This window comes from Lemur catta, chromosome 7 (genome assembly GCF_020740605.2).
Source record: "Lemur catta isolate mLemCat1 chromosome 7, mLemCat1.pri, whole genome shotgun sequence".
Taxonomy (NCBI): Eukaryota; Metazoa; Chordata; class Mammalia; order Primates; family Lemuridae; genus Lemur; species Lemur catta.
The window spans coordinates 95,111,728-95,123,748 of record NC_059134.1 but is presented as its reverse complement, the minus strand read 5'-3'; the positions used below and the strand labels follow the sequence as shown (position 1 = coordinate 95,123,748).

Here is a 12,021-nt window from a genome sequence, read left to right as displayed (position 1 = left end):
GCATTTCATTAGTGTTGATGTGATAGGAGAAATTTAAAGGTTTTACTGCAAATAATTTTATTACAGAAGATACCTGGAAACCTGAGACTAACAAACCTTAACTTCGAGAATGATTTATAAGATCTGTCTACATTTGAATGATTTCATTGATAATTATTAAAATAGAATTATTTTCAATGGGCAGACAAAGTAAAGAAAATTTCAATCACCAAATAAAATGAAAAGTAATCCTCTTGAAATTTGCCTTTTGTTCTCTGATTCCTCTGGCTTCTATTCCTCTGTAGAGGGAAAGTCAGCTCACTACATCTACAGCTTTCATACCGGTTTTCTAGTAAACTGGTCTCTCAAGTGTTCCCTTACATTCTGCTTGAATAAGAGATAACCATTTCTAACTCCCTTGTGGAATCTATTCCTTCTTCCTCTCCCATAGCTGGTTGGTAGAGGCCAGTTACTGGACCCAGGAGGAACTCACCTGTAAGCATGGCTGGATCAATCATGTTTCTCAAGAAACTGACCAAGTGAGTCAAATTCTATAGCGGTTGGTTGGTAGTGGATCCATATTAAATGACGGAGTCATGTGAAACAGAAACACCTATTCTTGGCTGCTTTTTTCCTCAGATACGTGAATATCAGTGTCCCAAACATAACCTTCTTTCCAATTGGCATAGTTTGGGTAAATTTCTGTCCCTAATTTCTGAGATATTGTTGTCTTCCTTCCAAAAAGGTTTTTCAATGCATGAAGTGAATGACAAGCAGTCTGATGAGGTAATTTATCTTGTCATTCTTTTTTTATTATTAGATTCTAAGTAAATATAAAATTCAACACATTTTAATTTACATATGTGATACAGGGATGCCAACTCAGAGTTGATGAGAATCAGAGGGTGAAAACATCATTTTATGATGCTCACTAACACTTTGCTATAACATTATGTTACCTCTTTCTGTACAGGTATCTCCCTTAAATTTTTTGTCCAAGAATATTTTTTGACATTTTTACTTTTAAACTTGACTTTATAAGAAAGAGTTTAATATTTTATTTTCCATCAGAAACTACCACCAATCTCTTCCATACTTTCCTCATGGCATTTTTTACCTCCTTATTCCTGAAAGTATAAATCAGAGGATTGAACAAGGGAGTTAGGATGGCGTAAACTATTGCTACCATTTTGTCAGAGGAGAAAGTAGATGGAGGTCGTGTGTATACAAACATGCATGGGACAAAGAACAAAATCACAACAATAATGTGAGATCCACAGGTAGACAGAGCTTTTCTCCGTCCTTCAGAACTATGAGTTCTCAGGGAGAACAAGATGATACCATAAGAGACAAGCAACAAGGAGAAGGTTATGATGCAGAAAAAACCACTGTTGGCCACTGCAAAAAAGCCAAAGATGTGGGTGTCAGTGCAGGCAAGCTCCAGTAATGGATGCAAGTCACACAAGAAGTGATCAATGACATTGGGACCACAGAAGGGCAATTCGAATATAAAGAGTATTTGTATCGTGGAATGCAAGAAGCCCCCTGTCCAGGCTACCCTCATCAGAATGCCACAGAACTTGCAGTTCATGATGGAAGAGTAACGCAAAGGCTTGCAAATGGCCACATACCGATCATAGGCCATGGCTGTGAGGACAATCAACTCTGCCCCACTAAAGAAGTGTTCAGCAAAAATCTGTATCATGCAGCTTTCAAACGAGATGGTTTTTCTCTCATAGAGGAAGTCTACGATCATCTTTGGGGTGAAGACAGAGGAGAAGCATGCATCTAGGAAGGACAGGAAAGCCAAGAAGAAGTACATGGGGGACCCCAGTAGAGCAGGGCTGCTGAGGATGGTTACTACAATTAGCGTGTTGCCCCCAATGGTGGCAATATACACAAACAAAAATACAACAAATAATATTTTCTGAACATTCGGATTCTGTGAAAGCCCCAGGAGGATGAACTCAGTTACAAAGCTTTGGTTTTGCATGATTTCCAAGGAAAAGGTGACACCTCCAACAGTGATCAGCATGTAGCATCTGCAGTTATGACAAAGAAAAATTTGCTTCAGTTCAATTTATAGTATCATAGTCATCAATAAATTGGCTCATCCATATACAAAATTATCTTAAGTGGTCACTGAGAACACAAAATTAGAAATTGTTGAAGGTACTAATGAAAGGTCAGACAGAATTGAGGTGGAGATAAATTATTGAATGCCTTAAAGGAGGCCAGGTTTCAATATGGGGGAAGGAAAACATCCATATGTGGTAGAGAAGAGAAATAGTTTTCATCTCAAGTGCCAGCTTTGACCTTGTAGTGGTGGCTCCCAGAGTGAATTGTTGAGAAGCATTCTGAAGCCACCTCCAACTTATTAGGAAAGGAGGACTGTAATTTATTAGTGGTGCCTGCCATTGACATGGAATGGGAGCAGAGGTGACCAACATGACATGCTAACCTGGAGACTGCCTCACCTACAAATAGAAGAAGAAATAATGTGCAGTTTAAAAGCCTGTTGAAAATCATGGCTACTCCTCACATATGTCTTTGAATGTCTGAACTGTATTGGGCCTTTAAATAAATTTAGTCTTTCTTTATAAAAGAAAATAATCTGTGGAAAATTCATAGCTATAAACTTAATACATAAATAGTATTCACTAAATATTTGATTTATTTTTAATCTGTCATTTTAAAATGAGAAGTTTATAAAAATAATAACACCAATACCAGAGCATTGTCATGGTAACTAAGTGAAATAGGTGGAGCTCAGGACGCACTGACTAGAACACAGTCTCTGATAGTCCTATTGTCCCTGGTAGATTGGTGGGAAACTCATACTTAAAGAGGCTAAGCTCAAGCAAACAACAGATGCTTGATCTGGGGTTTGAACGCAGAACCTCTAGCTCCAGCGCCCACTGGATCAATAGGGAAAGGAATGGATTTTTCTTTCAACAAGAACTTCAGAGCAGAGTTGAGCTTTCTACAAGCATGTACATATACATATACACATAGGCAAGGAAGAGAAACAAGTTGCTTATAAGACAGAGTTGTGAGACTTTATTAATTATTTGCCAATTACTTAAACAATGTGGTCAGGTCTGATCAGGTATAACTACTGAGGATATACCTATTTCAAATTTATTTGATATTATTACAAAGCAGAGAGCTGTATATATATTAACAGGTTACCTGCTCATCTCCCAGGATTATAATGTGCATCAAATTTGAAAATGTGAAAATGTTGCTTATGATAAAAAATAAAGTGCCCTTGCCAATTGTAGTTACTATTAACTCACTTACAAAGCCAACCACCTTACCCACAGAAAGCTCTGGAATCAGTCATCCAGACAATTATCAAGCCATTGACATCATTTTCCACAAGTAGACAGAGCTTCACAGGATAATTGTATCCTTATCTATATACATAACTGAAAAGTATCAGTCAAATAGCACATATATATGCCTGCATGTGTTAATATTTGTATATGTGTACGTATATGTTTGTTTAAAAAAAATAGGTGAATAAAAAAATAGGATTTCTTGTGAGGCTTGCAAATAAGCTGATGTTTAGTTAACAGAAAGAATCAAATGTTAATAAAATTAACAAATACACAATGGTATATGTTAATAGCTGTCCTTTAGCTTACTTTAAAACAACTATTTCCATGATGTTTCCAGGGTCATTCCCACTTGTGTCTACACTATGAACTCCATATCCAGTTTTAAGTTGTTGCCAAGGAAACAAGAATTCAACCAAACCCTAGAAGGTCATGGGATTGGTCAACACCCACTTATTACAAAGCAAAAAATATCAATATATGACCCAGCAGTGCTCAGCTTAGCCTTGGACCAAAGTAGGAAAGACATGAAGTGAACTGAGTAAGAACATTAGGGCCAGACTCATATAGACCTGGGTTCAAATCCAGGATCTTCTACTAGGGTGTAACATATTACTGAAAATTCTTCAAATTCTCAAAGCCTCAGTTGCCACTTCTGTAAATGGGTACAAGAAGAGTATCTATTGATAGGGTTCTTGTGAGAATCAGATAAGGGAACACACACAAAAACATTGATGCAGTAACAAGCCCAGAAGGTCATGATGAGTGGTGAGAACAAGCTCCCAGAGTCATTGATACAAAACAGAAGTTAACATCTTCAGTCTTAATTCCTACTTTACCATGACCAACATGGTTTTTACTCATCCTTTAAGTTACAAATGTAACATAAGTTGTTTGGTCAGTGTCAGTACTGAAATGATATTTTTAATATGTATACCACATTTAAACATCCTTAGTAATTCCTGAATAAATCACTGTGGCTCTCAGACCCACTAGCATCCACTTGTATTTCAGATAGCTTCATTGTACAAAACTTAATGTGTGCAGTGAGCACGGTCTGAGGAATGGCCATGCTTGAAGCTCTGACTCTGGTGGGGCAAAGGCAATATATGCAACCTAATCATTTGTACCCCTGTAATATACTGAAATAAAAAATATTTAAAAAAATAAACAAACTTAATTGGATGTGTGGTGGAAAGGAAGCCAAGCTCGATATTAATCGAATAATTACATAATTCTTAATCTCTCCACTTCCTTTATCCAGGGTTTTCTAACAGCAATACCATTTTAGAATTAAAATATTCATTAGCTATAAACAACCCCTTCGTTTTTTTAGATGAAAGGGATATTTTAAGTTAGTGTTAAAACTTTGAAAATGGAGACTGTAGTGTCCTCATAGTTTATGATCACAGATTTATGAGTTTTAATTCGTTTACAAGGTAATTGTCCAAAAGGCACTATGTTGTTCTAGATTGAATATTGGAACAAAAAACTGACACAAATTGACAAACTAGTGCAATGTGAATAAAATATGATATTTAGTTAGTAGTAATATGTCAACGTTCATTTAATAGTCTGGACAAACATACACATGGTAATGTAAGATGGTAATAGTAAGGGAAACTACCTGAGTAGTACACAAGAACTCTTCAAGGTACCGTAGCAACTTTTCTGTTAATCTACAATTACTCCCAAGAAAAAGTTAATTAAAAACAAAAGAGATTCTTCAATTTGTGCTAGTAAAACGCTAGCTATCCCAGCTTCATCAAGCACTAGCCATATATCATTGAACAAACCACCATGTCTCAGCCTCCTCTACTGTAAAATAGATGGTCACACTTGTTCAAGCAGCCTGACCCATGAAAGTAAATCAGACAGTTATTATTAATGTGTTTTGCAAAGTTGAAATCAAATATTGATATTGGCAGTATTTTTAAGCAGCATTTCCTTACAGACATAAAGTGGTTTGGAAAATTGAATCAGTCATAAGAGTGTAATATGTTTTTTACATCATGCTATTTTTCAATTATACCCATTCTAAAATTGCAATGAAACTGCTTTATCCATGTAATTCTTTTGAAAAAAAAATTAGTAAATAATTTCAGAATCATCAACATGTTTGTGATTTTTATACAAGTAATCCCAGCTCTAAAAATTTATTCTGAAGGTGAAATGAGATGAGGAAGTTTTATAATGAAAGATTGTGCCATGTCATTTATAATAGTGAAACTTGAGAAACAACTAAAATATTCAGTGACAGGAAGAAGTTTATTCAAATGAGGATATTACAAATTAATATCACATGGTGCTTAGAGAAAATAAAGTGGACATATTTAAAATCAGAAGACTCCACTCTTTAATGAGAGTCATGATTTCTTACCCTTAATGTCCTTCCCTGTGCCATTTGTTAGGGTATCATTGTGAAAACAGTAAATGCTGTATTCTTTTTTTTTTATTTCAGAGTATTACAGGGATACAAATGTTTTGGTTACAGAACACTTGCACTTGAATGTTTATAGCAGCACAATTCACAATCTCAAAGATGTGGAAAAAACCCAAATGCCCACCAATACATGAGTAGATTAATAAAATGTGGTGTGTGTGTGTGTGTGTGTGTATATATATATATATATATGTATATATATATATATATATATATATATATATATATATATATATATATATATATATATATACTATGCAGTACTCTCCAGCCATAAAAAAAAAAAATAATAATGCTCTGATACTTTTTTACTAACCTGGATGGAACTGGAGATCACTCTGCTGTATTTTATATCAATAACTCTGTAAATGCCAGCACTGGAATTTACCATGTTACATCAGTGTTCTTTAAATAGCCTCAGAAAATTCTGCTTTTTAATTAAAACATCAGGATGGGGAGGCCATCAGAGGATAAATAATAAATGAAAATATTTTAGAAAGAATAAATAAAATGCTATTGGGGAGCAAGGACAAAAATATGCACTTGTTGCATTTCTAGTTATTTAGATTTAACTTGAAAATGAAAGGCTGAAGATAGGTCTAATGTCATTAGACCTGTAGTAATTAGGAGCTCCTACCCACCTCCCCCATTAACCAGACAGGAATTTACATTCTAACAGCTGCTGTTTCTTGGATACATTATGTATTGAATGCTGTTCTATGGAGTCCACATGTATTACTTTATTTGTTTCCACATCCTTTCAGCTTGGTAGTGTCATTATCCTCCTTAAGTATGAGCAGTCTAAGGTCCAGAAAGGTTATGTAACTAGCCCAAGTGTGCACAGTTCTTAAGTGATAGGCTCATGGATTGCATTACACTTTATAGCCTGATCACAACACCCACACTTGGAAGCACTACATCACAATTTGAAATCCTTTCTGATAATGCAAAAATGTGAATTATAAATCTCACCATTTATCAGTTCCTTGAAAATTCTGGTGATGGTAATCTCCCATTCTGCTTGGAGAAAAGTCCATTAAGGGGCTGGCCAAGACATGAAGGTTGTTTCTAACCATTCCTTGTAAATATAAGAGAGACAGGAAGAACTTCTCTGGTGGAAGAGGTAGAGAATGTACCCCGCTGCTTAACAAGTGCCATCTTCTACATGGTTTCAGGAAAAATAAACAAACAAAAGTTTCATCATTGGTTTCTCATTGTTATTTAAAGACGTTTCCCTGAGAGGTCATGAGCCTGCAGAATTGCTTCTCAGCTTCCCCCAGGGTTTGGAAATTGCTCATCAGTATGATTTTCCAAACACAATTTTATGTGGATTCACTTGCCCAAGTGTTTGGAAAACTTTTATGTCTCTGATGAATTACAGGGTTTTTTTCTTTTTTTTCATCTTTAAGTTCTCCTGGCTTTCTTTCTGAAGATGTTTTCATTTTCCTTGATATTCAGGAATAGGACACTGTGTATACTGTGATGGAATATGCAGTGTCTCTGCAGGATTAGGGCAATTGTACTTACTAAATAGAAGAGCTGAGTTCTAAGATAAGACAGCATCAATCCATAAGGACAACGTACATTGTTTTGGGACTAGGGTAGCAGTGAGTGCTTATTAAAGGATAACATTTTGTGTATAAGTATGCAGAGATTCATAGGTTAACCAAAACTTCATTTTTTCCTCTCAGAAACTGATTGTGAGATTCTAAGACTTTAAAACTAAAAGCACCATTTGTAGAGATTAAAGGATTTTTTTCTCTATTTATTTTATTTGAAAAGCAGATATGTCATGTCTGTTTAAGAAAAAAAGTGGCATTGAGACTGAATCCTGAAGGACAACTTGAACTTAGCTCATCAGGCCCAGGAACCACACCAAACAATTTGTTGCTGTATACAGTCTTCAAGTATTTTATCCTACCTATTTATATGTCTATTTACATTCCACAGAAAAATGCAAAATTGAAATGAGTTAAGGCCCAGCAACGCTATCACTTCAATTGTCTGTGGAATTTAGACAAAAGTGTTATTTTGTTTTAATTGAAATGTTATGTGTGTGTCCTGACACAGAAGAATCACCTTATATGGACCACAGTCCTAGTCAGGGTGCTATTTTGTAAATATCACTCAGCAACAAGACTTCAGAATTCACTCTGGGACCCTGGTTCTGACTTGAAGCCACAGTTAACATCTTCTACTTCATTCTATGTCTTTCTTGGCTTATTATTTGTTTCTGTTAAAAGACACCTGCAGTGGAATGTTTATAGCAGCACAATTCACAATTGTAAAGATGTGACGATAACCCAAGTGCCCATCAATACATGAGTGGATTAATAAAATGTGGTACAGGTATACCATGGAGTTCTACTCAGCCATAAAAAATGAGGAAGTAATACTTCTTGGATCAACTTGGATGGAACTGGAGTCTATTCTTCTAAGTGAAGTTTCACAAGAATGGAAAAAACAAACACATGTACTCACCATTAAATTGGAACTAATTGATGAACACTTACGTGCACATATGGAAATAACATTCATCAGAAACAAAGCAGGAGGGAGGAAGGGGGAGGGGATGGGTAAATTCACACCTAACCTGTACAGTGCACACTATCTGTGAAATTGGCACACTTATAACTTTGACTCAAATGGTACAAAGGCAATTTATGCAACCAAAACTTTTGTACCCCTGTAATACTCTGAAATACAAAAAGAAAAAAATAATAAAAATAAAAGAAATCCAAAAAAAGACAAAGTAGGGCAGATAATATAAGAAATTATTTTTGCACCATTATGAAAAAAATAGTCTGAATTATTTTTAATGTTTAAATCAGAAAAGAGAAAGAGACAGAGAGAGCCACCGCCAAGGAGAAGGAACAAGAGGTAGGGGCATAGTAATTTGCGCTTCCAGAATTTATCCAATATTCTACTCATCCTACTGATTAAAAATTCCATTTTCATCAATTATTAAATTACAAAATTTATACTAAGTTTTCAAAAATAGATGCCTCAGTTTCTGGGCAGGTTCTTCTGTTCATTATAATTCTTTATTACTCAGTCCTTACCAAAATTTTTTACAAACCAGAGCCTTAAGAAATGTTCTGATATCCAGTGGATCTAGTCTTCCATCTCTATGCTTCTCACATTTTCTAATTATCAAAGGCTAGTATTCAACACAGGCACACATCCATGTACATTTTAGAACTGGCTTATAAATTTATGTGAAAAAATATTTTGTCACCGGGTAGGAAGGGATGGGCGGGTATTAATTCATCACAAAATTATTATCTCTAAAATTAAGACCTTTCCTGGGCTGTGCAGAGTCAGCCTAACATTTTTTACTGTAGCTCTGTTTACATAATCTGTTTGATGTAAAAAAATAAACAATTTGACTGAAGACTAAGGAGTCAGTGTCAGATGTAGTGACTTACTGATGGAGATGTAGAACTGTGAGCAGAAAGGAGGCACCTAGGTATTTGTGTGGTGTCCAATCAGAGCACAGGGAGATTCTTCTGGTGTCCAGACATCTGTCTTTGTATTCAGGTCCAGGAACTCTACCTTACTGTTCTCTTCAGATCCTGCTTCTGTTGAAATAATGACTCTGCAATTCCTTAGTACTATTTATTTAACTCTATTTACTTAATTACTCATAATGCTTTATCTTTAATTGGGCTTCCCATGAATACTGGCTTCCAGTGACTCTCTCAAAGATACTCTCTTAATAATGATCACAGACACAAATGTGATAGACAAAGTATACAGGAAAATGTGAGTAATTCTTTTCTTGTTCATGTCAAATCTCTCTTCCACACACCACCGGACTAAGGATAAAGAAAAGTGGTTTGACTGATGCAAGGCACGTCCCTCATCACAGATGGCTTCAGACCAACACAGGAGCAGAAAGTGTTACCATATCCAATGGAATCAAGAGAGAACACCAATTAGGATCAAATAGTGGAGCAGGGGATACCGAGATAAAAGTAGGGAGAGCAGGTGAGAGGCAACTAAAATAATCCAGGTGACAGATGATGGCAGCTTGGAACTAGGTGACAGCTCTAGAGTGACTAGAAGTGGTTGAACTTGGGATATATGTGAAGGTTGAGTCAGTAGGATTTCCTCATAGACTGGATATGGGATATGAGATACAGAGAGCAAATGTGTCATCAGCTGAGCTAGCAAGTGTGAGTAGAGTAGATTTGGAACTGGGGGCAGATCAAAGAGTACATCTTTAGACTTGTTTGGTTTAAGAAACCTATTAGTCATTCAGGTGGCAGTGCTGTGGAAGAAGTTGGATTTCCAGGTCTTAACCTCAAAAAAGAAGTCTGGGCTGGAGAATCTTGGTCATGTTAGGAGAGTACATCCATGAAAACTGGGTTAAATGTTGCTACTGGATTTCATAAGATGAGAAACGAGCAACGACTATTGAATTTAATGACATGAGGTCATTGGTGAGAAGGGCATTTTCAGAAAGTATTAGATATTGAACATGACTAAAAGGGGCTTAAAAAGAATGGAAGGAGAGAAATGGGAGACAAGCATCATAGAGATATTTTGAGTTTTGCTACAAAGGAGGGAGAATAAAATGGGGTCGTAGTTGGTAAAGGAATTAGGTCAATCGAAAAAAGATTTTAAAGAAAAAAGAGATTTAAAAAACTACTTTGCTGGGCCGGGCGCGGTGGCTCACTCCTGTAATCCTAGCACTCTGGGAGGCTGAGGCGGGTGGATTGCTTGAGGTCAGGAGTTCGAGACCAGCCTCAGCAAGAGCGAGACCCCCGTCTCTACTAAAAATAGAAAGAAATTAGCTGGCCAACTAAAATATATATATATAGAAAAAATTAGCCAGGCATGGTGGCGCATGCATGTAGTCCCAGCTACTGGGGAGGCTGAGGCAGTAGGATTGCTTAAGCCCAGGAGTTTGAGGTTGCTGTGAGCTAGGCTGATGCCACAGCACTCACGCTAGGCCGGGCAACACAGAGAGACTCTATCTCAAAAATGAAGAAAGAAACATAGAAGAGATTCTTAGATCAAAGCCCTTATGTAAGCAATAAGGAAATTACCTTAGTCCTGTGCATGAGTAAAGTGGTTTCACTGGCTTTGTTTTGGGGCACAGATGATTCAGGTAGGAAGGCAGCATATAAGTAAACGATGATGGCGGATTGATATGGCATATGTATTCGTAAGGCTCTTTGGGAGTTCTCTTTGATGGCTTAAGTTTTCTTAGTGAAATGGGAAGGAAGTACACCTCATGGTTCCCACTAAGTTTGATATTTGAAGTAGCTTTCTAGGCAAATACCCCTCTTCAAATTAAACTTTCCTCTATTTCTACTTTGCTATGCCTTTGTATCATGAGTACTACTAAAGGTTTCAAATTCTATTATCTAGATAATGATATGATTTACAAACCATTCTTAGTACCAGCAAGTGCCTATAAAAAATTAAGACCAAAATATGTTTCAGAACTCAGAGTATTAAAAAACAGTGAGGCATTGAGCTGATAAGTAATGTTTTTAATTAGTAAAGCTATCACGGTGGCTCACGCCTGTAATCCTAACCATCTGGGAGGCTGAGGCGGGTGGATCGCTCGAGGTCAGGAGTTCGAGATCAGCCTCAGCAAGAGCGAGACCCCGTCTCTACTAAAAATAGAAAGAAATTATCTGGCCAACTAAAAAATATATATAGAAAAAAAAAAATTAGCCGGGCATGGTGGCGCATGCCTGTAGTCCCAGCTACTGGGGAGGCTGAGGCAGTAGGATCGCTTAAGCCCAGGAGTTTGAGGTTGCTGTGAGCTAGACTGATGCCACGGCACTCACTCTAGCCCGGGCAACACAGCGAGACTCTGTCTCAAAAAAAAAAAATAATAATGTGAATTCATTTTGTGTAGAACATAGAAGAGAAGAAATTTTTGGAATCTGACTGGAAATAATTTCAGCATGAATGGTCAGAACCGCTCTTGTCTATGTTATAGAAAATGCAGATTGTGGGCCTAATTTTGACACTGCAAAAATTATCAAACAGATTACAAATATTTCAGGGTAGGGATATAATTGTGATCCTTTCACTTCTTTAGTTTTATAATTGAACTGAGAAAATGGTCATCATAACATTCTTACATAGATGCAAGTTATCATACTATTAATAGGATGTTCTTTTTCTTTGACAAAGCAAAGTAATTGTCAAATGAATCCGGGTATTTAATTCTAAAATATTGTAAGCAGGCAGCAAATATCATGTTCTACTTTTGACATAGCAAAAGTTAAGTGG

At 36.4% G+C, this 12,021-nt stretch overlaps 1 protein-coding gene across 1 annotated transcript; it reads right to left on the bottom strand.

The window, feature by feature from the left end:
* Positions 1-1,036: 1,036 nt before the first annotated feature.
* On the bottom strand, positions 1,037-1,972 carry LOC123641784 (olfactory receptor 4C15-like). Its single transcript, XM_045556722.1, has one exon. The coding sequence runs from the start codon at positions 1,970-1,972 to the stop codon at positions 1,037-1,039; it is 936 nt and encodes a 311-aa protein (XP_045412678.1).
* Positions 1,973-12,021: the final 10,049 nt, after the last annotated feature.

What these genes read in the sequence shown, in the direction of transcription:
- LOC123641784 (XM_045556722.1), bottom strand. Translation starts at nt 1,972, where the DNA reads ATGCAAAACCAAAGCTTTGTAACTGAGTTCATCCTCCTGGGGCTTTCA.